Below are 27908 nucleotides of genomic sequence, written 5' to 3'. Positions count from 1 at the left end.
AGGCCAGGTGATAGCACAGACCTAGTATCCATACACACAAAACAATTAAAAACTCAAATCCAAGTGGTACACTGTTGGCTCAACCTGTAATCCTAGCTACTCAAGGAGGCTGAAATCTCAAGGAGAGCAGTTCAAAGCCAGCCCAAGCACTTACTTCTTTTTTTTTTTTTTTTTTGGTTGGTCATGGGGCTTGAACTCTGGGCCTGGGCGCTGTCCCTGAGCTCTTCAGCTCAAGGCTACCACCCTACCCCTTGAGTCACAGTCATGTCTGGTTTTCTAGTGGTTAATTGGAGATGAGTCTCACAGCCTGTAGTGCCCGGGTTGGCTTTGTACTACCATCTTCAGATTTCAACCTCCTGAGCCACCAGGCTTCTGCAAGACTCTTCAATTAACCACCAGAAAACCAAAAGTGGCACTGTGGCTCAAATGATAGAGCACTACCCTTGAGTTGAAGAGCTCAGGAACTTCGCCCCCAAGCCCCATGACCAACCCCCTCCCCCCAAAAAATAATCCAACTATCATAAACAATAATAACAACAAAAATACACATGGGTACCGTGAATCACACCTATCAGCTACTCAGAAGGTGGAGGTAGAGAGGATCACAGTGCAAGGATAGCTTGGGCAAAGACTTAGGAAGACTCCATTTCAACAAATAAGCCAGGTATAAGGTACACTACTGTAATCCCTGCTCTGTGGCAGGAATAGATAGGATCAACTTGGTACAAGGCTGATCCAGGTCAAAACCAGCATGAGACCCTAAGTGAAAAATAATCTAACATAAAAAAGATTGAGCAGGGGGCTGGGAGTTTGGCCTAGTGGTAGAGTGTTTGCCTAGCATGCATGAAGACCCACCCAGGTTCAATTCCTCTGGTACCACATACATAGAATAAGCTGGAAATTGTGCTGTGGCTCAAGTGGTAGAGCTCTAGCCTTGAGAAAGCCCAAGGACAACGCTCAGGCCCTGAGTTCAAACACCTGGATTGGCAAAAAAAAAAAAAAAAGAAGAAAAAGAAAAAGAAGACTGAGCCGGGTGCAGTAGCTCACACCTGTAATCTAGCTTCTCAGGAAGCTGAGTACTGAGGATTGAGGGTCAAAGCCAGCCTGGGCACAAAAGTCCATGAGACTCTTATTTCCAATTAATCAACAGAAAATCGGAAATGGTACTGTGGCTCCAGGAGTAGGGCAATAGCTTTGAGCAGAAGAGCTCAGAGACAGCACCCAGACCCAGAGTTCAAGTCACATGACTGACCAAAAAAAAAAAAAAAAAAAAAAAAAGAAAGAAAAAGATTGAAGCCAGGCACCAGTGGCTTGTGCCTTTAATCCTAGCTACTCAGGACAACAAGATCTGAGGATTTTGGTCAGAAGTCAACCCACGCAGAAAAATCACTTGAGATTCTTATTATTTTCAACTAACTACCAAAATGCTGGAAGAACTGTAGCTCCAGTAAGAGAGCACTCACCAGGAGCAAAAAAGCTAAGGAACTTCCTTAGCTTAGGCCCCGAGTTTAAGCCTAGTACTGGTACAAAACAAAAGGAGACTGCAGGCATAGTGGAGCACCAGCAAGTACAAAGCTCTGAGTTCAACAGCAAAACATTTTGATTAAAATATTACACTATATAATGTTCCTTCTTCTTTCTCTTTTATTTCTGTCAGTGAAAAAGAAAGAGCAGAAAGATGGAACGGAAGGAGAGGTAGAGTGAGAGACACATTATAAGGGGAATAAAAGACAAGGGAGGCCCAAGCACACGGTAGCTGCTATTCTTTACCCTGGTTCTAGCTCAATAAACTCTCACAAAGATGTGGCCAGAATTCTCAACAATTTCTAAAGGTCCATCTCAGCTACATCTGCCACGTGGCAGGAACCAAAAACAAACCAGAACAAAAAAATTTTTAAAGCACACAGTCTTGCTATATAGGCTAGCCTGAACTTAAGGCTGAAGAAAAAAGATAATAGGCCCTAAAATGTCACCTTAAATATAGAATTGCTTGTAAGTGGTAGAGCTTGCCTAGCAAGATCCAGGCAGAGCCTCCGCCCCCATCACTGTCATCACTGTAAAGTTGCCTTAAGTAGTATTTATCAAAACAACCGCAAAATGCCTTCACAATTCTTTCACCATGCAACTATGCATGTTTGCATTTCCATGACATACCTGCAAGAGGAGACAGCAGCAGCGAGGAGTATTCTCATGAAGGTGACTGTGGTTACGGGAGGGCAAGTGGTAGGACATAGGTTGATGGAAAGAAGGCGGGTCATGCAGCCAGAAGCAACCCTGATGGAAATCCACTAAGGGGCAAGTCTGACGCTAGGCCTAGGGGAGGCCTGGCTGGCTGTGACATGTGAGGTCATTGTGATGCACTCCAGCACACCCAGCTAGAGGGCACCAATAGCTTAAGACCTAATATGCATTTTGTTCTGAGCTTTTATCAAGCTTGTTTAGACCACGTGAGACTTGCAAATCCAACAATTCAGAAATGAGACTCTGTATCCAGTTTGGGCAATGTTGACAAGATCTTATTGCAAAATAAATAAATAAATAACGCTGGGTATGGTAATTTGGGGGGGAGGGGCATATCAGTCATGGGGCTTGAACTCTGGGCCTGGGTGCTGTCCCTGAGCTCTTCAGTTCAAGGCTACTGCCTTACCCCTTGAGCCACAGTGCTACTTCCAGAGCATGGTAATTTAATTCTAGCTACCTGAGAGGAAAATCTGAAGGACATAAGTTTGAGGCCAGCAGAGCAAAAGGTTCACAAAATAATAAAACCAATAAAAGCTGGCTTGTGGTGTGATGTTTTCCTAGCCAGCTAAGGCCAACCTGCACAGCAAAAGACTATTCAACATGGAACTTGACTTATCGCAGTCTAAGACAATAGTTTTGAAGTCCTTCAAATCAAATGGGGGAGGGAGAGGTAGATGGAAGCAATATAGCTGGCTTCACAGCAGGATGAATTTTCAGCTGGGAGATCTGCAAAGCAGAGTTCCCTTCACCTTCATTTTCTCCATTTTTTCATAGAAGGGGGGAGAGGTTCCAGTCCTAGGGTTTGAACTCAAGACCTAGATACTGTCCCTGAGCCTTTTTGCTCAAGCCTAGCAACCTTACCATGTGGCCCTCGGCTTCATGTCCAGCTTTTTGGTGGATAAGTGGTGATGAGTTCAAGGACTTTCCTGCCCAGACTGGCTTCAAACTATGATCTTCAAATCTCTGCCTCTTAAGTAGCTAGGATTACAGGCTTGAGCCACTGGTATGCAACTTCTGTCTTTTCTTGTCCCTTCCACACTCAGAGACAACCTTCAAGTATTAGGGATCCATACAGGCCAGTGGCATGGAACAAATCTCATCTTCATAAAGATACAGGGTTACTGTCCAACACTGGGCTGAGATCTAAGTCATTTCTTCCATTGAGGCAATGCTGAAATCAGACTCAAATGAAAGAAATCAGCTGTCTGTCTTTGACACATACGTTCTGGTGATATTCATTTTCAAGCACATCTCCTACCCTACCAGATCTTATTATACAGTCACAGAAGCTTATTTACACCCCACCCCTGAGTACAGAAAAATCACCATCTATTTGCAATTATAATAACCTAAAAATAAGTTACGTGATTCTTTTAAATGTGAAAGGTAACAAAAGGCAACATTCGTGTTAAACTCAAAATAGAAAGTCGGTCATTTGCAAAATACAAAAACCAAATCCATCCACATTTACAGGTTTTAAAAGTCTGCTTTTTTTTTTTTTTTAAACAGCTTGAAGCGGAACATGCAGCCTATAAAAGTCCAGTTAAATGACCTGGACTAAATTTGAAAACACAGAAATTAACACCTATTCCTTTCTCTGAAATTCAAAATCTACCAGGAAGAGCTCCCAAAATTTCATACTACCTGAAATGTGATGAGCATATGTTATATAATCCTTTTGAATTTTATTCTACAATTGAATTATTTGAAAGTGGACAAATTTTGCAATAAAAACAATGCTGGAAAATGTTGGAATTAAGTATTCCACTTTCCACTAAGATCTATAAATGGCACAGAATTTCAGACAAATATCTCCATTCTCCACCTAGTTCTTCACACGATTCAGACACTACTAACACGCCACTAAAAGCAAACTTCATGAAAGAAAGGTAATGAAATATTCTTAAAAGTTTCTACAGCTGGCTGGGCAAAAGCTCATGTCTGTAATCCTACCTAGCTGGAAATCAAGAGGATCTCAGTTCAAGGCCAGCCCAGGTAAAAAGTTCTCAAGACTCCATCTCAACAAATAAAAGCTAGGTATGATGTTATCCTCCTGTCATCCAGGTATGCAGCTAGCATCAATAAGCAGGTATGGTAAAATGGGTGATTCTACTGAAAACACTGAAGTGAAAAAGAAGCTTAACAGTATCCTTCTAGCAAGTAAGTATAAGACACTGAACTCAAACCCCAGTACCTACCTAAAAAACCCAAACAACCTAAAACACAGCTATGCAAAAATGTGTTCAGGGCAGTATGTGCACATGCATGTGTACATGTGTGCTTGCTTACTAGTGAACTCAGAGGTTGGGCACGGGCCTTTAGCTTTTCTTTCAAGGCCAGTATTCCACAGCTCTACTTCCAGCTTTTAGTCTCTAGGATTTGTCTGTCTAGGCTGGCTTCAAGCCAGACCCTCAGACCTCGGCCTTCTCAGCAGCTAGGATTATAGGCTTAAGGCATTTTAACCTGATCAGAACAATTAAGTGTTATAAAAACACAGAATTGGGGAGCCAGGAGTTTGGCCTAGTGGTAGAGTGCTTGCCTAGCATGCACAAAGACCCAGGTTCGATTCCTCGGTACCACATACATGGAAAAAAGCCAGAAGTAGTGCTGAGGCTCAAGTGGTAGAGCTCTGGCCTTGAGAAAGTCCAAGGACAGTGCTCAGGCCCTGAGCTCAAGCCCAGGACTGGCAAAACAAACAAACAAACAAACAAAATACAGAATTGTACCCTAGATATGCATCAATACAAGACATCCAGCTTGTACTTATGGATGTCCTGCATGTCTGCTCAGAGCTCTGCATGTGTCCCTGCTGCCTGTGCAGCTCCCACAACAGCCAGGACCAGGGCTACTTCCAACCTCAGACAAGGAAACAAAGCCGGTGAAGCTGAGTAGTTTTCAGGTTTTTTGCAGTGTTGGGATAGGAGTCCAGAATTTCTTATCACACCACTACCTCCCATTGCCTCTCTCAGAAGAATGGCAAAGCTATGTGCTGGTGTAACTCTAAAGGTAGTATGCTTATTACCCAGCATGCCTGAGGCCCTGGGTTCAACCTCAGCACTGCAAAAGATGACTAGTCAGTCAGTATAGTTATAGTTATTTGGCATCTCCAAATAACAATGCCTACTGAAGTTGGGGAGAGGGCTGTTCTATTTTATCAATAAGCACTGTATTCCCAGAAAAGCAGTGTGCTTAGCACACAAAAATATTCAACAGAAACTATACTATAGATTATATATACATCCATAATACATAAATAAAATGATGGGTGGTTTTCTTGGGGGATGGGGAGCAGTGCTGTGGATCTAATCTAATGCCTCAGCCAGCTCCAACACCAGGGCTGAAGCCCCTGCCCCAGAGAAGTAAAATAAGAAATAGAAAACTTTTAATTTTAGGTACTTCCCATGGCTTAAAATGTTCAGTTCTATTTTGGAAAAAAAATCACAAACTTATGGAAAAGTTGTAGCAATATTATGACCTCTCCTACAACCATTGAGAGTGAAACAAATAATTTATGTAAATATTTAATATGTGTTTTCCTAAAAGCAAAACCAAACCAAACCACTATCCTATGTAACTACAATATAACCATAAAAAAAATTAGCACAAGTCAGTCAGGTGCCAGTGGCTCATACTTATAATCCTAACTACTTCAAGAATGAGCTCTGAGGATGGCAGTTCAAAGCTAGCCCAGACACCAAAGTCTGTGAGACTCACCTCCAATTAACCACCAGAAAACTAAGTGGTGCTGTGGCTCAAGTGGTAGAGCACTAGGCTTGAGCTGAAGAGCTCAGGGACAGCACCCAGGCCCAGAGAGTTCAAGCCCCACGACTCATTCCCCCCACCCCCCACACATACACACAAAAGAAAAGAAAATTAATACAGACGCACGCCTACCAATCAAGTCCCATTCAAGTTTTGTTATTTATCCCAGGATTGGCCTTCACAACGTAAGGAACTAGATCAGAACCACGTGCTACATTTCATTGACATGAATCGTTAGTCTCCTTCAGTTTAAAACAGTTCCTCAAGTCCTTTTTGACTTTAAAACCCTCAGAGATTTTAGAGGTCACAGGCCGCTTGTTTTGCCCAACAGCCCTGGGGCGGGTTTGCTGTCATTTCTTTAGGATTTGATTCAGGCCATGCACCTTGACAGGAATATTGTGTGATGCTATATCATCTCACATCCTCTGCAGGTGACATAATTTCAATTTGCCTCTTTGCTGTTGATGTTCACTCAGCCCTGCTAGTTTAAGTGGCATCTGTCAGATTCTCCACTGGAAAGTTACTCTTTTCTCCCTTTGGAGCCAATTGACTTTTGTGGAGATGTATTTTGAAATGTAAATGATTTATTCCTCAAACTCTGAATCAGGAATTCATACCTGGGTTTTTTGTAAATTGGGTGAAGGTGTGGAAAACTCTCAGTTCATTCTTACATTCAATAGGTTGTAATTCATGACCGTTGTTTCTTAAAGTTTCATGATCAAGTTATGAAAATGTGTCAGTGGGAGCCTCCCAACTGGCTTCTCTGTCCTTCTTGGCATGTTTCCATCACTCTTCAAGGTGTTCCTTGCTTTCTTGTACCATGTTCCTAAGTTACCTTAAACATGCCTGACCCAGTCCCATGGTCAGCCTTTTCTCTGAGTAGCCAGGGACCTTGTTAGTGGAGACTGACCTGGGGACCTCAGGTTCTCAGGACTACTGGAGCTACTACTTCTAGACATCTCACCTGTACTGGGGACAGAGCAGGGGCAGAGGACACAGATGTAGGTACACAGGTGCATATAACGTACACACAGCATGTGTGCATTTTACAATATTACTTCTGTATTTACTTATTAAAATTCATGTACCCCCATCAATACTTTTTGTTTTGGTGTTGAGCATCAAACACAGGGCCTTCAGCATTTGAGCCAAGTGCTCTACACCAGAACTACGCCTCCAGCCCTTCACACTTTCTCCAAAAGGGGAGCTGCAGGCTCCCATTATTCTGAACTTACTAGTACTGAACCAGTCTCCCCCTGCTGAGAGCATGCCATGTACCCCTGAAGAACACCTCCACTCCCTCCCCCACCCACACCAACTACCTCAGCCTACTTGGCCCCCAACACCTCTGGCCAGGCCTCCTACATAAAGCTCTGCCTACTTACTAGGGATATGGAGGGAAAATTAAAATAATATGAAAAAGTGGACTGGGAGTTTGGCCTAGTGGTAGAGTGCTTGCCTAGCATGCACAAAGACCCAGATTCGATTTCTTGGTACCACATATCTGAAAAAAAGCTGGAAATGGTGCTATGGATCAAGTGGTAGAGCTCTAGCCTTGAGAAACCCAAGGACAGCACTCAGGCACTGAGTTCAAGCCCCAGGACTGGCAAAAAAAATAATATGTAAAAATAAAAATATGTAATATTTTCAAAAGGATAGCCATTAAATTTGAACTTGTGATCACTCACAGAGCAAGCTAAAGTTCACCTTTGCATCATCTACGAAGAACAGGTTGGCTAAGTACATTAATAGTATAAACAAGCCTGTAACCCAGATGTTTAACCTACTTAAAGAAACTAATTGTTTTTAAACATTAAAATCACTGGGCATGTACTTGCCTTTAATTATAGTCTTAATTACAAATGATTTCTATTTTCTTCATTATAGCTGTGATAAGCTCTATTTGATTACATTTGTACTTAGTCCCAATACAGTTAAGATTTTAAAAAAATTAATCACTTTTGCCTTATACTTAATCACCGTAACAAAGTGCTGTAACTTCCCAATGATTTTTTTTTCTGTCAGTTGAGTGATACGTGGCTCAAGAAACCCACCTCCCAGTGACTGCCCAGGCCCACTGCTGAGCTCCTGCTCTGCCACCCCGGATGGGTGCCAAAGCCCCTGCCCACCACCCAGGACTGCTCCTGAAGCCCCCCCACAGCACAGGCCTCCTTCTCCTGGTTCTTACTACAGAGCAACACTATCGGTTCCCTTTGCATCCTTATTCCAGCCAAGACATCCCATTTCACAAAGCAGGGATTAGAGCACACTGGTCCTTCACTTCTTCCTGGCCTCAGCCTGGTCCATTTTCCTTATGGAGATAAACCATTACCTGGACAGGCTGTCAAAAGGACTAAATGAGGTAAGGGGAAGCACCTGATAAGTAATAGGTTCCTAACAGTTATCGCTCATGTCCTTCCACTCAGAGAACCTCAAGGAAACGTAGACCCCGGATTAGATTCCTCAGTACCTCATATATAGAAAAAGCCAGAAGTGGTGCTGTGGCTCAAGAGGTGGAGCTCTAGCCTTTAGAAAGCCCAAGGGCAGCAGCGCTCAGGCCCTGAGCTCAAGCCCAGGACTGGCACCAAAAAAAAAAAAAAAAAAAAAAAAGAGGAGCTGGGCGCTGATAAACTGGTAACTCATATTAGATTCCAATACTGCTTTCTCAGTGTCCTAGCTCCCCTATACCTAAGTCTGGGAAGCATACAGAAATTTGATAGATGTCTGGAAACACTCAAATCTAGCTTGGTCATAGAAAGGAATAATTGAGACAGGCACCAACGGGCTCAGGCCTATAATCCTAGCTACTCAGAAGGCTGAGATCTGAGGATGTGGCAATTTCAAGCCAGCCCACAGTGGCTCAAGGAAAAAAGGGGAGAAAAGGAGAGTGAAGAAGAGAGAAAGGAGGAGACAAGCAGAACTGGAACAATCAAGTGGGTAAAATATTTCAAATATGTGGCCTCAACGGAAAGCACTAAGATCAGTGATAAATTTAAAAATTTCCTGCATATAATGATGGATCATTTATTTGCTGTGCATTTTCAACATTTGACAATCTAAGATTTCTTGGCAAGTTGGGTTACATGGTTTCCATGTGTTTTTTCTTTTTTTTTGGCCCGTTCTGGGCTTAAGCTCAGGGCCTGCGCACTGTCCTTGGATTTTTCTCAAGTCTAGAGCTCTACCACTTGAGCCTTAGCACCACTTTCAGCTTTTTCTAAGTATGTGGTACCGAGGAATTGAACCCGGGTCTTCGTGCATGCTAGGCAAGCACTCTACCACTAGGCCAAAGTCCCGGCCGTGTTGTTTCTTTTAAAACCATGAAAATTTGTTTCCATTGACAATGTAGAAGATTAGCAGTATTTGCTTTCCAACTGTCACAGGAACAAACCGGTACTGAGGAACACACACAAAAGTCCAGTGGTGCCATGAGGCTACACTGAGGTCTCCACAGGGATTCTTCCTTCATACAGAAGGATAAAGCTGTTCGTATCTCCCAAGCCCACGTGTTTTCCAGTCTCCTGGCTAAGTTTAAAGGGGGTCTCCTTAGGCTTACAAAGGGCCCATGGCCTGAATGGCAGGTCACAGGACCTGGGACAAATGTCCTTACAGAAGTCCAAGTCCAAAAGTCTGCTTATTTTTTGAAGAGTTTATTAAACCAAGTGCTGAATGGCACATGCTTGTAATCTAGCTACTCAGGAAGCTGAGAGTTGAGGGTTGTGGACTGAAGTCAGTTTGGGCAGGAAAAAAGAAAAAGAAAAAGAGAACCCTACAAAACAAAGTCAGAAGTAGAGCTATGGCCCAAGTGGTAGAGCACTAGCCTTGCACAAGAAAACACTCAAAGACAGTGCCCAGGCCCTGAGTTCAAGCTCCCATACCTGCACACACACACAAAAAGCTCCACATAGAATATAGTCAGCTTCTGCTCCACCCTGCAGATATCAAAATCCAAAGATGCTCAAGTTATAAAATGACATAGATAAGTCCTTTAAATCATTTCTAGATGGCTTGTCTTACCTGACACTAAACACTTGTCCTTCCTGACATAGGAAACATTACTGTATAGGTTCCATATATGGAATAGTTTCATCATCAGTTGGTTGAAGGAAGATGCACAACACTGCAGTGTGGAGGGTCACGTGTTGCCTAAAGTGTGAATTTCTTCCTGAAGGAAAAGTTGGCCCAATCAATCCTGGAAGCCACTGCAAGGCTACCTGGTCTAGGAGCACATTTTCTGTTGGGTCGCTTCTTTTCTTTTTTCCTAAGGCAGAGCAGCAGAGTGCTCAAATGCCCACACTCAACCGTCAAGGCTCTCTACCTCACCTCTCGGCAGCTGGCACACGGACCTCAGAAAGAGTCTAGCTGAGTTAGTGTGCTGGGAGTAGCTTTCCCTTCAAATGGAGAGGGTCCCATCTCTCCCACCCAGACTTTTCTGTGGTCACCTCCTCAGGTGTTTAGTTTACCATAAACCCAGATTAAACTCATTTCACATACCAGTACGTACACACACACACACACACCGTCCAACACTATCTTTCCAGGTACACTCCTACTTGGCCCCAGACATTCCCTGCTAACTACAGTGGAAAAGCCCTGCACTGCTACAGACTACAGCACTGCAGCTAAGAGCCTCCCTCCCCTCTCTCTGGAAACTCTGGAGATAGCAATGGGTTCTCTGCAGTTTGCCTTTGCTTGGGCTTTATCTCCTACTTCACAGAGGTAGTGTGTACCCCCAGGGGATTGCTCTCCCATTCCCAACATCCTCCTTGCTACCATGTCATCTATGCTGTGAAACTCTTCTCATAATTAGCGTCTCTTCTCTGACTTAATCAAATGCTTGCCAGGTGCTAGGCTCAGTTCATAGATGCCAAAGTCAAAACCATTACTGCACTTTCAAAGCTTTCCACTCACTCCTTCCCCCAGACTTCCTACTCACATTTACGAATAAAAATTTGCTAAGTGCTGATGGTTCACCTCTATAATCCTAGCTACTCAGGAGGCTGAGATTTGAGGACTACAGTTCAAAGCCAACTGGGGCAGGAAAGTCCATGAAACTCATCTCCAATTAGCCACCAAAAAAGCGGCAAGTGGGGCTGTGGCAAGTGGTAGAATGCCAACCTGGCACACAAAAAAACTCAGGGACAGTGCCTGTGCCTGGCACGTGAAAAGAAAAATAAATGAAAGCTCACTGAGGGAAGGGACTTTTCTATTTTTGCTCACTGATTTATCCCCAGAGACTAGCATAGCTCCTGAAACACATACAACCATTAATAAATGTCTGGTGAGTTACTTCAAGTCATTCTTGATTCATCGATTCATTTCAGTGTTTGTCTAGCATATAAAGCCTTGGATTAGATACTCAGAGAAAATAAAATCAGAACAAGTTCAATGTACTGCAGGAAGAAACCAGAATCCTGAAGAGATTCTCCATGACACACAGCAGTAAGCATGATGACATGGTGGAGGGGGGGTCTGTGGGGCCTTGACAGCCTACTGAACCCCAAGCTCCCCAAAGCAGGCATTGGAGGCCTATGTTTGCTGTCTCTCAGGAGCATGAGCCTACTTCCCTAAACCCTTTCCTGTCTGGGTTTCTCCAACAATACTCTTTTTCCCCCATACCAAAAAATCTGTGAGGCTCTTATTTCCAATTAATCACCAAAAAAAGCTAGAAGTGGTGCTGTGACTCAAGTGGTAGATCGCTAGCCTTGAGCAAAAAAGCTCAGGGGCAGTGCCCAGGCCCGGAGCTCAAGCTTCAGGACCAGTACAAAAAAGGAAAAAGAAAAAAGAAATCGATACAACTCCAAACTATCCAACTACGCTTCTCCAGCCGGCCAACACGTGTCCTACCAGCTCACCACTTCTACCACTCCCTAACTCTACCTATGCCCTACCACTACCCAAAAGGGCAAGAACATTAACTGTGAAACAGAACCACACTGATCCAACCAATGTCCTGAACCCTTTAGAAACAAATCACCATGCCCCGGAAGTATTCACAACTCCCTTTACCAAGCAACTCCCTCCTTTAAAATTCCAGCTTTTTTTTTTGGGGGGGGGCTTCCCACTACTTTAGGACTTTCTATGCCCTATGGGGTACTTCAGCCCTGTCTTTGTTTATAGGCAACATCACTGTTACCAGAGGTAAAAGCTGGGTCTTAATTTTTGTATTCGCACCACTACATAGTAAATATGATCAATGAATACTTCTGTAATAAACACATTCTTCCAATCCCCAGTTCAAGTTCAAGTCTATTCAGCATCTTACACAGCTAACCCCAACCTTTCCCCTGCTCTCTCTGCCCCAGGACTCTTATGATGAAGAGTTCAAACTCTTGCTGAAGCTGCAACCCCCCCTCACCAAACCAGCTGATAAGCATTATCAAAGAAGTGCAGGCCAGCAACCTGGCTAAGGTCTTGATTAGAGGCATGAAGTGCAACCCTCAAGTTCTTTCTCCCACTGAGAGAAAGGGACAGGGGGGCATTTGATGCAGGATTGCCAGATTTTAGGTCTCTGTCATTTAAAATACAACAGTGGAGGACAGGTATGTAAGATAATGTTAGATGATCTGTGGTGGCCAATATGCATAGCCAAAAGTCTAGCTAAGTATGTCAGTGGCGAAGTGTGTTGTGGTGCATGTCTGCAGTCCAGCACTTAAAAGGCTAAGGCAGGAGGATTACTGATTCAAGACCAGCCTGGGCTAAAAAATAAAATTAAAATAAATAAATCATATATAAGTAATAGTCATAACACACGCAATATTAACGTTGTGACCTACTTGCCACTTTTTTTTTTTTTTTTGTGGGTCATGGGGCTTGAACTCTGGGCCTTGGCGTTGTCTCTGAGCGCTTCAGCTCAAGGCTACCACCCTGCCCCTTGAGCCAAACCCCACTTCCCATTTTCTAGAGGTTAATTGGAGATAAGAGTCTCAGGTCCTTTTTGTGTCCAGGCTGGCTTTGAACCTTGATCCTCAGATCTCAGCCTCCTGAGTAGCTAGGATTACAGGTGTGAGCCACCGTGCTCATCTCCCTACTTGCCACTTTTATATAATCACTACCATCATGTACATCACGTTTCTCATAAAGTCTGAGAAAATACATTTTTATTTTTCTAGAGCCTACAACTGCTCAGAACCTAATGAATTCGTTTTCTTTCTCCTTTTTTTCCACACGAATGTAGAATGGTTATCTGTTTACAGTATACTCAGAGGGAGCAGAGCAATTTTCTTACAGGGTGCCTCAGTGAAACCGTCATTACTGTAGTCAGTAAACTGAAGGAGAGGAGGGAGCTCTGAAGCTAGAAATAAGTTTATTCCCATGAATGAGGCCAATAAAGCTGGGGAGCACACAGCTAACTGTAACTCTGACTGGAACAGTCTCTAATTACAACATACTTTCCAAAAGCTCAACTGGAGCACCTGTGCTGATCTATGGCAGAAAAGAGAAAACAGTGTAACAGTTTTCATAAAGCAATATTCAACTAACTGACACTCTTATTTTGAGATTATCCCTTTAGAGTTCCTGTTAAATTTTTTTTCCCTTTGTAATGATGGTAATAAAATGGTGAGTTAAAAAGAATTTTTTTAAACTGGTAACTCATGCTGGATTCCAATACCGCTTTCTCAGTGTTCTAGCTTCCCTATGTATACCTAAGTCTAGGAACCACCACGTGAAAGTTTGGGAGACAATCAGAAACACCCAAATCTAGTTTGGTTGCAGAAAGGAGTAATTGAGCTGGGTGCAGGTGACTCATGCCTATAACCCTAGTTTATTCAGGGAGCTAAGATCTGTGAATCACAGTTCAAAGCCAGCTTAGGCAGGAAAGTCTATGGGACTCCTGTAGACATTTAACCACCAGAAAACCAGGGATGAAGCTGTGGTTTTAAATGGTAAGAGCACAAAGCTTAAACAAAAAAGAGCTCAAGGACAGCGCCCAGGCCCTAAGTTCAATCCCTATGACCAACAAGAGAGAGAGAGAGAGAGAGAGAGAGAGAGAGAGAGAGAGAGAGAGAGAGAGAGAGAGAGAGAGAGAGAGAGAGAGAGAGAGAGAGAGAGACCAAACATAGTGAATGTGTGTGTAGAATATTAACTAATCTTAGTTAGGAGCTGTAGCCCAGGAAATCTGAGAAAGGGGATGGAAGGACGCTTCCTCTTCCCTCCCCAAAAAGCACAGCAATGTTTTCTGTAAGGACTTTCAAAGAACATACATACTCTGGCAGTTGGAGGTTTCTACTTAGATTGCTCTAAAATCTGCAAAAGGAAATATGCCCAGTTATTCCTCAGTATCTACAGAGGATTGATTCCAGAATACCCTTCACATATCAAGCTTTGCAGATACTCAAAAGCAAAAAATGACATAGTACTTACAAAAAACTATATACTCCCTCCATATACTTCAAATCATTTCTAGATTACAGGTCTGTTCATATGCAGTATTACTTTTCCTGAGTATTTTTGATCCAGAGGACTGACTGCACTTGCATTTCTTATCATAAATCATACACAGATAGCTAAGTGTTTACAAAGAAGTAATAGTCTATTTTTCTCACTGTAAATAAAAACTAACTCCTCTTGATCACAATGTCCTTTCCCTATCCTAGACAAAAGACAAAAAAAAAAAAAAGACAACATTTTGGTTATCAAAATGAACCACCTAGCTGGGCATCAGTGGTTTACATCTATAATCTAGTACTCAGGAGGATGAGATCCTATACTCAGGAGGATCATGGTCTGAAGTCAGCCCTGGCAGAAAAGTCCCCACAAGACTCTTATGTCCAACTAACCACTCAAAACCTGGAAGTGGTGTTGTGGTTCAAGTGGTTCTAGCCTTGAGCACAAAGAGCCTCAAGGATAGTGCACAGGCCCTGAGTTCAAGTCCCATAACTGACTCCTCCCCCCCCCCAAAAAAAAAATCCACCAGCCAGGCACTAGTAGCTCATGCCTAAAATCATAGGTACTCAAGACTGAGACGGGAGGATTACAGTTCAAAACCAGCCTGAGCAAGAAATGTCCATGAGACTTTTAACCTCCAACTAACCATCAAGGAAAAGCTGGAAATAGAGCTGTGGCTCAAGTGGAAGAATGCCACACTTGCGCAAAAAAAGCTCAGAGACAGTGCCCAGGAGTTCAACTCTAGGACTAGTACTAGGGAAAAAAAAAATCTACCTCCACAAGCTGAAGTAACAAATTAAAGTCATGTATGATTGGTTGGAGTGCTAACTAGAAAAACAGGCATCACATTCTGTAATATAGTGAACCACAGAGAGGCAATCCTTGAACATGAGGAAATCAAGAGGCAGAGTCCAACTTCTTGGGGTTCTGTTTTGAACAGGATAAAATAGAACATACAGGATTTCTGTGCAAATTTTATTTCTTATAGTGAACTAAAAAATTAAAATAAATTTAAAAAATTAAAAGCTACTGTTTTAGGTCAGGAGTTTGGCCTAGTGGTAGAGTGCAAAGATCTAGCACAAAGAATTATGTTTGAATCTTCAGTACCACATACATGGAAAAAAGCCAGAAGTGGTGCTGTGGTTCAGGTGATAGAGCTCTTGCCTTGAAAAGCCCAAGGACAGTGCTCAGGCCCTGAGTTCAAACCCCAGTACTGGCAAAAAAAAAAGCCACTGTTCTTAAGCTACCCAATTGTCTGACTTCAGCTTGTAAATAGAAACTTCTTGGCATCAGAAAGAACAGCAGTTATTTCTGTCAGCCAAAAAGAGTAAAAGAAACAGCTGTGTGGAGAGGCACCTACTAATCCCAAACCTTGTTGCTCTAGACTTCGGGAGAAAAGGGTAATCATCTGTTAGGTCTCCAGCCTTGTTGAGACATTCAAAGGCACTATTTTATTTAGCCCATTACATAAGTCTGGTTCTTAGAAATGCATAAATCTATAATCAAAACACTTTGTTTTTCTAAAGAAAAACACAACTGTAAGGAGTCACTTTCTCTCTTCTCTGGGCAGTTCTGGGTTTGAACTCGGGAGCCTTGCTAGGTAGGTTCTACCATTTGAGCCACACCTTCAGCCTGGAGTTACTTTCCACATTGATTCAAAACAAAAACCAACAACAACAGAACAGATGGGCACAGTGTTCTATTCTATAGGCTGAAACAAGAGGACTGCTTGAGTTAGTTCAAGGCCAGCCAGGGCAAAAGAGAGAAATTCAATTCGTCCTTTTTTTTTGAGGAGGGGAAGAGTGTATGTGTGTGTGAAAGAGAGTACTAGAGCTTGAACTCAGGGCCAAGGTAATGTTCTTGAGCTTTTTTGTTCGTTTTTGCTCAAGGCTAGTGCTGTGCTCTATCGCTTGAGCCACAGCTCTATTCTGGCCTTTTTTTTGGGGGGGGGGGGGGAATTGGCCAGAATCAAAATTGTACAGTAAGCAAAAACAGAGCACTTATTTTCTAATGTGAACAAGGTTTAGTTCCGAACAGGTACAAGGCCATGTCTATCTTTTTTGCATATTCCTTTAAAGGTCTAGGTAATTAATGTCAACAAAGCAGTCTAAACCAATGAGAGGATTCATTTAAAGACTCAGAACCTGCTTTTTGTAAACTCGTAGGAGCCACTTAGATTCAGTAAACATTAGTTCTCCAGACTCAAGTGGACAGAAGAGAGAGAGAGAGAGAGAGAGAGAGAGAGAGAGAGAGAGAGAGACAGAGAGACAGAGAGAGAGAGACAGAGACAGAGACAGAGAGACAGAGATGGTGCTGTGACTCAAGTGGTGGAGCTCTAGCCTTGAGAAAGCCCAAAGACAGTGCTCAGGTCCTGAGTTCAAGGCCCAGAACTGGGGGGGGGGGGGAAACCTGAACAATCCTACAGGAAATTTTGTATGTTTGGAAAAATGTAGGTATTATGTCTTTTTTTTTCCTAGTCCTGGGGCTTGAACTCAAGGCTTGAGCACTGTCCCAGAGCTTCTTTTGCTCAAGACTAGCACTCTACCACTTGAGCGACAGCACCACGTCAGCCTTTTCTGTTTATGTGGTATTGAGAATTCAAACCCAGGGCTTCATGCATGCTAGGGAAGCACTCTACCACTGAGCCACATGCCTTTCCCTATAAGCTTATTTTTTTCATGAAAAAAAGCACTAAGCTTCATGAACTATAAATACAAATCATGTATTGCTAAGGAAAATTTTATGTTGAAACTGAAATATGTTGCAACTATAAAGTACACACCAGATTTTAAAGATTTAGTACAAAAATATTTTTTAAAAGGCCACGTTTAAAATTAGTTACATACCTTAAAAAAAAAAAGTACTGGAGAACTTAAGAACTCAGAGGTCTCAAGTTCAAACTCCAGTACTGCCAAACTCCACTGAGCCACACCTCCCGCCCTTTTAGATTTAATTTTGAGGCAGGGTTTCTCCTTTTGTCTAGGCCCACACCTGGACTAAAATTGGTCTGCTTACATTTCCTGTCACAGCAGGAACGGCAGGCATGCTAAACCAGGCTCAGCTCCTTTCTTTTATTGAGAGGAAGTATCCAAGACTTTCATGTCCACTCTACCCTTGTGCCTAATCTCAGCCTGGCCCACAGCTGGAATGACACACGTGCACCACAGCATCTAGCTATAGGGTTAAAATGGGTCTCATGGGTATGCTGGCTGGCCTCAAACAGCCATCCTTTAGATCTTCCAAACAGCTAGATGAACGTGTGACCTGTCAGCATCGGGCTACGTATCAACTCTATATCCTGAAGCAACAATATGTCTTGAATATATTAAATTAAATTTTAATGTAATTCCCGGAAATTTTAAAATAACCCACATGGCTTGCTTTCTAGTTCTACTGGACTATGCTAGCGTAAAATCTAAGGATTCCTCAGCGGGAGCATATCTCCACAGCAATCTGGAACAGTACCATGGCAAATAAGCTTCTTCATGAATGACTGCATCTGTGATTACAAGGTCCTCCCCTCTTCCTTAGGTGTCTATGGCTACCGTCCTTCTCTCCCTTTTCCAGACCCCCTTAGTCCTCCAGTGCGCAGGGTCTCATTCTCAAGCTCTTTTCTCCCCTAGTAATCCCATGCACTCCTCAGCGTCACCCATGTCTTAGTTCTGCTTCCGCCTCATCCTCACACTGCAGTTCCAGCGTGCAGCGTGCAGTTCCCATCAACTTCCTCAACTCCAGTCATTCACTTGAAACACTCTGACTCTACCTCCTTTCCTCGTCCCACAGGAAACCTTACAGCTGGCCTTTTCCCAATGGCCCTTTTGCTAGAGCCTCCCAACTGGCCTGTCAAACAAACTACATCCATCCCTCACCTCGCAGCCCACTTCACCCTCCTCTGCACCGCTGCCATACTAGTTCTTCCCAAAGACCAATTTTCTCACAATGCTACCAGCTTTTCAACAAGTTCCCTCTGTCTACTATGGAAACACAAACTACTCAGCAGACTCTCTCCACACCCACTCACCTACCAGCTGATGCCCATCCTTGACCCTCATCAAGCTGGAATGGCCTGTCCTTCATGCTCATCACAGTTCTGCCCACTTTTTTACAGCTTAGCTCAAACACAAGATCCTCCTAAAACCGTTCCTGATCAACCCAGCTACAACCAGTGTTTCTCCTTCCTCAGAGCCTCAGTAGTAGTGGGACTATGTATATGGCCTTATCTTTGTAAAATAGCACCCCCTTCACGGCACCAGACATTACCTCACACTACATTCTGTACATCTTTTTAGAACTGTTTACCACCAAAAAAAAAAAAAAATCAACTTAAGGGAAATCTCAGTAAACTTGGAACTACCAATGATTCTTTTTCTTTGGCCAGTCCTGGGCTTGGGCTCAGAGTCTCAGCATTGTCCTTACATTTTCTCAAGGCTAGAGCTTTGCCTCTTGAGCCACCGCACCACTTCTGGCTTTTTCTATGTATGTAGTTCCAAGGAATAGAATCCTGGCTCTTCATGCATGCCAGCATGGCAAGCACTCTACCACTAGGCCAAACTCCCAGCCCTAATTCTTACATTTTTAAAATCATCAATCAGATCTCTAAAACTCTAAAACTGAATCCATGATCCCAATGTCCCATCTGTCCCTTTCTAAATGGACCCTCAGTAAAAGGCACCACCATCCCCAATCACAGGTCCAGGCCATAGACAGAGGTATCCTTTTGTTTTCTCCAACCTCTACCCAGTGATCAGTCCAGGTAAGTCTTCCCAACTCTGCTATGGGTTCAGTACCTGGACACACTGTGATATCAAATATTCATGTACATCTCAGTAATACTCCCCAATCCAATCCTAACACACGACATTTCTGCTTCAAACCTTCTGACTGTCCTCAAGAAAAAGACCTCCAATGTGGCCAAAATTTAGCTTTTCAGTCTCAATTCATTTACAGATCATTTCCTCCCCCTTAAGCATAATTAGACTCCAACTATGTCCACATATGCTATATGCAATTCCCCAAATCTGCCAGTGTCCACTCTTGCTGCAGGGCCTTTGCACAAGCTGTCACTTCTGTTTGGATGGGTAATCTTACTCATCTTATCCCCTAGCCCCCGAGCACCTGCCAGCCTCCTTGCATTTATATTAGTAAAACATCTTTATACTACTTCTAAGATGCCACTATTTGTCTCAATACTTGGTATGTAATAAGTACTCAATATTAATTGCTGAATGAGTAAATAGAACGTAATTTTCCCAGTTCTTAAAAAATAAATGCCAAGGTTAATAACTGAAACATTTCTGTGTCAACTGTATTAATTACCTGGCATTTTATAAAGTGGGCAACTGAACTACATTTTTATCTCTTGAGTCAAAACTAATAATTTCAGTTAAACCAAATTTCATGTGTGGGCTCAAAATGATTAAAATGAAGCAAAACATCATATTCTATGCTTTCCTTTGCCTTATGAACTCTACAATTGATTTCTGTGGAAATTCTGAGGACGTTTTGATATAAAACACCAAATGAATGAAAAGCAGCCAAGCAAGCGTGGATACATTACAGCCAGGAAGCCTGATGGAAACTGGAGACTAAGAAGAGATGACATCAGACCACAGGAATGTAGGGACTTTAATAAAAAGAAAAGGCCCTGTGCTGCTCCTGTTCTTGTCTAGTGTCTGTACACATCACGATTCTGGCAGCCACAAGAAAAGAATGGAGGCATCTTGGGGGGCCAGAAACGCCTTCCTCATTTTATATAATCATAATGCAATGTGCTGGGAGGAAACACTGAGAAACAAACTTAGCCAGGCCTTCTTGTCTTCTTTTGTAGAGAAGAAGGCGGGTCTGGTCATATAGCAAGTCCTGGCGACCTTATGATGCGGTATAACTGATATATATTGTGGGATTTTCTTGAGGTTTTATTTTGCTTTGTTTTCAGACAGGGTCTATAGTCAAAGACTGTCCTCAAAACTCTCAATACTCCTGGCAGCCTCCAGAGTGCTGGGATCACAGGTAGATACTGTCACCTCTGTCACTCTGTCACGCTGGCCCAGTACCAGAAAAAGCAAAACAAAACACCAAAGACAAAACGAACAAAGTCTGGTAAAGACTCTGCTCTAGGGAAGGTTTAGTTGTGTTCAAAGATGCTCCATACACAAATATTTTAGGTGGTGATACAATGGCCAGTTATTAAAAGAATAAAACTGATGGATGTTACAGAGTAAGTGGGGAGGCAACTTCAGGTCACAAAGTTCTTGGAGATAAATTACCACACACTCCCTGATTATCAGTAGAGAACTGTAGAGCTTATCCTATTTATCTCCAAGGCCATTACTCCCAAGTTGCCAGACAGCAAATATTTCCACATGAACCAAGTGGCTGTTTGAGGTGACTGGCAAGCCAAATTAGCACTTAAGTCCCTCAGCAACTGAATCAGGGAATACAGAATGGATAAAGAAAATGTGATATTTTATTAGCCATAAGGAATCAAATTATGTCATGTGTAGGAAAATGAATGGAACTGAAGATCATCATGTTAAGTTAAATAGGCCAGGCTCAGCAAGACAAATACTGCATTATTTTCTCTCATAGGTGAAATTCAGATGCAAAGGATATTTAAGTCAAGGGAAGACTACTTACGTAGGAAGAGGAAGAGGACCAGCAGACAAAGGGACAGAGTATATTCTAGTAAAAATGAAAATGTCACAACGAATCATATTTTGGGCAAAACAACATAAATGATTGCGGGAAGAATATACAGAAGGAAGGAAGAGCAGGTCCATTCCTGCCATCTTCTTAATCACAAAAAGCAGGTGAGGGAAGGGGATTAGGGAAAATCCACAAACAGTACTGTAGTAGCAGGGAACAATTAACAGATGTCCTCTCATCCACCCCCCCGCCCCCAGCAATGGTCAGAACCCCATCCTGAAATTGCAAGTTCCACTTAAAAGGAAGTCTAGTATCTAAATGACTGAAAACCACTGAAGGGATAATTAGCTTCTTTAAATAAGGACTCTTCAAGTACTTGATCCCAAGCACTTAGTCTAAATAGTGTACCTATACAGATAGCCAAGACTGCTTGGCAGTCTTACTAGACTAGTAGTACTCATGGAGGAAAAGAACAAAGTGCCATTCACCTGTGTTACCTCAAGACCACGGCCAGGGTAAGCTGCAGAGTTGATAACTATACAACCGGAATTATAAAAATGAAATTTCTACCATCTTTTCATTTTTAGGGCAGCAGGAAGTGAGGACCACCCAGTATCCCTGTTACAACCCCAGCAAGGCCCTGAAGCTCTCTTCTCACCACTATCTCTCCGTGTCTGCTGTGGCTGGAGAGCTCAAGAGCCTCCAATGTCTCTACTTCAGTGTTCACAAGTTCCTTTCTAATGGACTGTCCTAGGGATGATCACAAATAGCCAACAGTCTCCTAGGTGTGACCACTAACAGTCAACAGTCACGCAAAGCTCAACAACAGAGTTGACTTTGCTCCATGTAGCAAAGATACCAAGACTTCCTTGGAACCTGATGGAAAGGCAGAAAACACACTTTAAAATCAAGAAACTATTCCCGATCAATGCTATCCAATTCTGTGATGTTTCACTGCTGACCTGGAACACTTCTTTGTGAGCAGAGCAGTGTCATGAAGGATGAGGATTTACTGCAATAAAATTGTAAGTAGACCCAGTATAAAGAAATACAAGATGAGAGGAGAGTATGGAGTCCACTCATTTTCTCCAGGAAGAAACTTCCTCTGCACATGCCACCTCATTTTTAAAATGTCCATTCACAACATGCAAGTTTTAATACCTCTTGGTAACATCAATCACGTCTTTTAAAGTGTTTAAATCTTCGATTCACACTACACAAATTTAATACTATCCTTCTGATAGTTTGGGTCAACCATAAGGACTGGCTCTGTAAGAACTTAGATCCAAAATGGCAGCTGATCCCAAAAAATTCACCAGAGCTGTCACTAGCCATATATGAGACAGGGTCTTGTTTATCTCACCTTTCTACTGTGAATCAGTTAAACCAGATGGCATTTTGTTAATACTCTTACTTAGTCTCCTTCTTTCTGCTCTGGGTCCTCAATTCTACACATGGAATTAACCCACCATTCATAACCCACAAAAACAAGTGAGGGGCAAACATGGAAAGCCTAAGTTTTTCTCTCTTCTTCAGTAAGGCCAACTTGGGAAATGGGCATGAAATGAATCATCTTTCATTCTCAAAGAAAACAACAACAAAAACCAGAGCTCTAATTTTCCTTAGTTCTGTCACAAGGCAACACTTCTTACTCATTTGTCTCTTTCTTTGAATTCAAGCTGTAATAACTTAAGAGATAGATTTGTCTTCCTCATCGGTGTGGCACTTCAAACCCTTCTTACACAAAAGCTGCATTTCTATCTCCAAAAAATTTACACTGTGTCTAAACTACCACTTTTCCACTTAGAATCTTTACTAATATAACAACATGACATTAAAAAAAGACATAATAAAGTACTTTCTCTTTAGAGACAGGGGATTTTAATTATTGTATTGAAATGGAAAGTCTTTTGAAAGTGCCTTCACCTACACACAATTGTCCCAAAGAAACAGGCCATTTTCAGCACAAGAGGCCAATCCGTTTTAACTGTGAATAAAGCTTTTCAAAGCACTCCACACCCTCTTCCAGACTGTCAAATTTTTAACATGGTCCAGCATTTTTCCCATTTTGTTTTTCTTTTTTTAACACTTTCAGGCCCAGCAAGCATCTCATGATTAGATTAATTAAAAAGGAAACAACATCAAGCACTGCTCCCTTCGGATCAAAATTATTCCATTTGTGCTTAATTCGCTTTAATCCACGTCGACGAATGTAGTGATGGGGACATGACAATTCCGCCCATCTGCATATCTTAAACGCCTTTTCTAAACTACACTTGGTGACAGATTTAGACGACGCTCTTTCTCTTGCCAGGATGCCACAGCACAGTTCAGAGGAGCACGGATTAAGGGGGGGGGGGGGGGCCAGGCTTGTCGAGCCGCCGGCCGGCTGCATTACATCACACCCTCCGACGGCGGGGGAGGCGGCTCCGAGCGCCAGTTTTCGGCGGCCTTTCCTCCCCGTGGTCGGGCTTCCCGGATCCCGTGCTGCGAGTCGGGGAGGGGAGCCCGGGGCCGCGGTTCCGGGGCCGCTCCGCTCGGGCCGGCTCGGCCGGTCGCGGCCCCTCCGCGGGGCGGAGCGCTCGGCGTGACCCCCCGGCTCACTTGGTGAGACGTGGGAGGCCGCGGTGCGGGAGGCTCGGCCGGGTCAACAGTTCCGAACCCGAGGCCGCGGCCGCTTCGGGCTCCGCTGCCGTGGGTGGGAAGGCACGGCCGGAGCCCCGGGCCCGCCGCGGGCGGCCGGGCGCGCAGGGCGGGCGCAGGGCGGGTGCCGGGCCCGGCGGCCCCGGGGGCCCGAACCCGACCACGGCCACTCACCCCGGCCCGCGGCCTCGGCTGGAAACGTCCCCAGTCGCCCTGTGGGCTTTGATCTCTCTAGGAAGGATGGCCCGGTGCGGGGGAGACCAAAAAAAAGAAGAAGAAGAAGAAGAAAGAAGCCAGCAGCCTTTCCATTTTAGGGCTGTCCTCCCAGATCCTTTGTCGGCCTCGGAGCCCAAAGAATGCAAACCCATTTATATTTATGCAAATTTTTGCAGCAGATTTAAGGGGGGAGGGGGCAGCTGTGTTATTTATTTTTAAAAAAAAAAACCTCTTTCTAAATATCAAATTTCCAATTACTCAATTTCATGTATTTGCCAGACAGAAACAAAGATGAAAATCTACATAGACACGAAAGTGCAATTAAATCACTTCAAAATTTAAATATTTTACCAAGTCTTTTCCAATTCTAAAATGCCGAACCAGATTCACGAAATGTCTGAAGCTAGACAAATGTCGACTTGCAACACCACCAGTGAAAACGGTTAGAAATCAATTGGATTTTAAAAATCGAAAATATGTACCAACCTCATAAAGTGCAGCAGTGCTTAAATCCAGCAAATTGAGGCATACAAGGTAGAAATGGAAATGAAAAAAGGTCCAAAAAATGAATTCTTTTTGTCTATCTTTTTTTTTGTATTTTAAATATTCAGAAACCAGCAGAGACTGTGTCGGCCATTTTGGCTTGAACTAACTCTCTCTCACTCACTCTCCCTCCTGCTCTCTCTCTCCCCCTCTGTCTCTAAAGGAAGCAGCTTTTTGTGACCTTCAAATAGAGGCGGATCATGTGACTGTGGGTAGGTTTGTCAATCAGGAAAGGGGAGGGACCGGAGACCGAAGCTGTCTTAAAGGGGAAGCGGCCCCTTTCCACTCACTTTCATTTGTGCAAGGCTCCCGCCTACGGACCCTGCATGCGAAAGTGGCAGTAACAGAAGGAAGGGTAACAGATGAACAAAATAAAAAACCTTTATTGCTTTATAGAAATATGCTCAGTTGCTAACGATTCCTGCAGATCCTGGATCTTATCTTGGCATGCTTGCTAGGGATTCTGTAGATGTTTGAGCAAGCACAGGCTGGCAAACTGCTCTTTAAAAGGGGCTGAAACAAAGCTTTACCCAACAAGAGACTTTACTTTTGGGATTCGGGGGAAATACAGAGCACAAATGACCTCCAACTAGCTCCAGAAACACACAGAAAAAGACTTAAGCCCAGGCGTCAGCTGAGCGGCGATTCGCAGAGGTTAGGTAGCACACAAAATCACACAGCCAGGCAGCTTCAGAACAAGGGGTGCTTCCCCAATTCTAAACTTGGTGTTGACTGTGTGGGGGGACCTGTGTTGGGCAGCTCCTCTCCCAAACAAATAACTACTATGCTGGAGGCTGCACACTGAATTCCTCAGGGCCAGGCAGCTTTAATTCCCTCCCCCATCAGAGGAAGTAGTTCAGTGGCTATGGAGACTGGACACAAACTTAAAACTTACTTAGATTCCAATTTCTCAGCCCCTTCACTTCAAGGCATCTTCACTCCTGCCTTCCGAGGAAGCCAACCCAGGGCTGACAGGACACCAGTTCTAAGAGGAAACCTTCTGGAGTTGTATTTCACCACCGGGGTAGTGTATGAACACTGGACACCCCTCAGTGATGCCTTTGGTTTGTTTCTGAAGCTTTCTGCTCTTTCCTTTAGCAATGCTAAAGACCCTGATCAGGTCAAAAATTAGTCTCTAGCCAGGCACTAAAGGCTCACATCTTTAATCCTAGCTAGATGAGAGGCTGGGAGCTCAGTATCTACATTGGAAGCCAGCCAGAGTAGACAAAAATCCCAGAGACTCTTATTTTGAATTAGTCAGCAAAAAGCCAGAAATAGAGGTGTGGCTAAAGTGGTAGAGCTCTAGTTTTGAGTAAGAGAGGGCAGGGACTTTAGCCTAGTGGTAAAGTGCTTGCCTAGCATGCAGGAAGATCCAGGATGGATTCCACCTTACCACATACATAGGAAAAAAGCCAGAAATGGTGCTGTGGCTCAAGTGGTAGAGCTCTAGTCCTGAGAAAGTCCAAGGACAGTGCTCATACCCTGAATTCAAGGCCCAGGACTGGCAATAGATATAGATAGATAGATAGATAGATAGATAGATAGATAGATAGATAGATAGATAGATAGATATGACAGAGAGAGCTTAGTTTCAAGCTCCTCTAGAGTCTTGACCAAGCTTTCCTATTAAACACTCCCATTATATATACACACACACACGCACGCACATGCACACACATACACATACATGTGTGTGTGTGTGTGTGTGTGTGTGTGTGTGTGTGTGTGTGTGTGTGCAGTCCTTGGTTTGAACTCAGGAGCTGGGTGCTGCTCCTGAGCTTTTCTGCTCAAGGCTAGCACTCTACCAACTGAGTCACAGCTCTGCTTCCGTTTTTTTGCCTTCCAGGCTAGCTTTGAACCTCAATCCTCATATCTCACCATCCTGAGTAGCTAGGATTACAGGTATGAGCTAGCACCTGGCATTTCTGTTATATCCTTTACTTCAGAACAATTGTCAATACTACAATTTAGTGTTTGTTAAAGAATACACTTAACATCAATCCCTGTAAACTGTAACTGTCTAAAGGAAAATAACTTTTTTTTTTTGGCCAGTCCTGGGGCTTGAACTCAGAGCCTGAGCACTGTCCTTGTATTTTCTCAAGGCTACAGCTCTAGCACCTGAACCACAGAACCACTTCCTACTTTTTCTATGTATGCAGTTCCATCTTCCTGCATGCTAGGGAAGGACTCTACCACTAGGCTAAACCCCTGGCCCTAAAGGAAAATAACTCATCTTCCTTCACTCTGTTTTGTGAGGCCCACACTAAACTCTAAACAGTAGTTGAATAAATCAATAATTAATAAAGACCTCTAATGAAAAGAGCTAGGTTAGCCCGGAAGAAAGGAGCATGCAACCGTAAGGTATTCATGGCAGTGAAAGTCTCATAGTGTACAGAGACTCCCATCTCTTCTGTCTGATTTCAGGATTGCACAAGGATAGACTAAAGGAACTACAAAGGTAGAAGGTAGGCAAGAATAGCCGGTGACTACCAGATTCCAACGGTCTCTCGAAACCAGAAAAAAATGAATTCCCCCAGGGTGTCTTTCCCAAATGAATTAGGCTGATGGGCCAGCCAGCAGAGAGCTGATGGACTCTGGAAGCAAAGGAACCGTACACGTGGTCTAAATTCAGTGTGTTTGCCTTCCTGCCTTCTGGGCCATTACACTGGCTTTCTTTGCCATTTCCACTCCCAGAAGAACAGGAAAGGAGCTGTTCCAAGGCAGGCAGAGGCCAGTGCCCAATCTGGAAGCCTGGACATGTGCAGTATAAAATGCTCCTGCTATCTGAACAGCACCACGGGAACTAGCCAAGCCTAGACTGACAATTGAGATGAAAGCAAAAGCAGGAAACTCCTAGGATGGAATTCTGAACCTTTATTCTAATTTTATCCTTCCAATGCCTTCCAGATGAATTATGAAAGCCTACTTACATGGAACATGCTCAACATGTAGCATGAACAAGGCTGACTGTATAGCCACCTTGCTTTAATTCGTGATAGGCATAATCTCTATGAATATGAATATTGCCAAGTCTCCATTCTCCAAGATGGAATATAAACGTTTAAACATGTTTCCTTGTGTATGTTAGAAAGCAAGCTGTATGACAAGAAACAGAACAAATACATTTTTAAAAGAAATACTGAGGCTGGGTAATGGCACATGCCTATAATTCCAGCTAAGACAGGATGATCACAATTTTGAGGCCAGTCTGGGCTATGTAGCTAGTCCTGGTTAGAGAAAGGAAAGAAAAAAAGAAAGAAGGGGGGGAGGGAGAAAGAAAGAAAGAAAGAAAGAAAGAAAAGAGAGGGGAAGGGAGGAAGGGGAAGAGAGAAAGTAATAAAGAGAAAGGGAGAGAGAGAGAGAGAGAGAGAGAGAGAGAGAGAGAGAGAGAGAGAGAGAGAGAGAGAGAGAGGGGGAGAGAGAGAGAGAGAAGAAGGAAGGAGGGAAGAGGGTGAGAGGAGGGAGGGAGGAAA

General features: G+C 43.4%; 1 protein-coding gene across 6 annotated transcripts in view; it reads right to left on the bottom strand.

The window, feature by feature from the left end:
- Tnrc6b (trinucleotide repeat containing adaptor 6B) overlaps positions 1–27908 on the bottom strand; it is a 209956-nt gene that overhangs the window by 98430 nt on the left and 83618 nt on the right. Inside the window, exon 1 of one of the 6 annotated variants that reach the window (XM_090328775.1) lies at positions 24379–24586. The exons of 4 other annotated variants lie outside the window; for them this stretch is intronic. In XM_090328775.1, the coding sequence (XP_090184901.1) occupies positions 24379–24383 (5 nt within the window). In that variant the 5' untranslated portion in view covers positions 24384–24586. Of the gene's footprint in view, positions 1–2154; positions 2285–24378; positions 24587–27908 lie in introns of those variants that run through there. One more of the 6 variants, XM_090328773.1, reaches the window with a different exon arrangement.

Source organism: Megascapheus bottae, chromosome 2, assembly GCF_031878675.1.
Source record: "Megascapheus bottae isolate mThoBot1 chromosome 2, mThoBot2.hap1, whole genome shotgun sequence".
NCBI classification, from domain to species: domain Eukaryota; kingdom Metazoa; phylum Chordata; class Mammalia; order Rodentia; family Geomyidae; genus Megascapheus; species Megascapheus bottae.
This window is presented reverse-complemented; position numbering and strand designations above follow the sequence as displayed.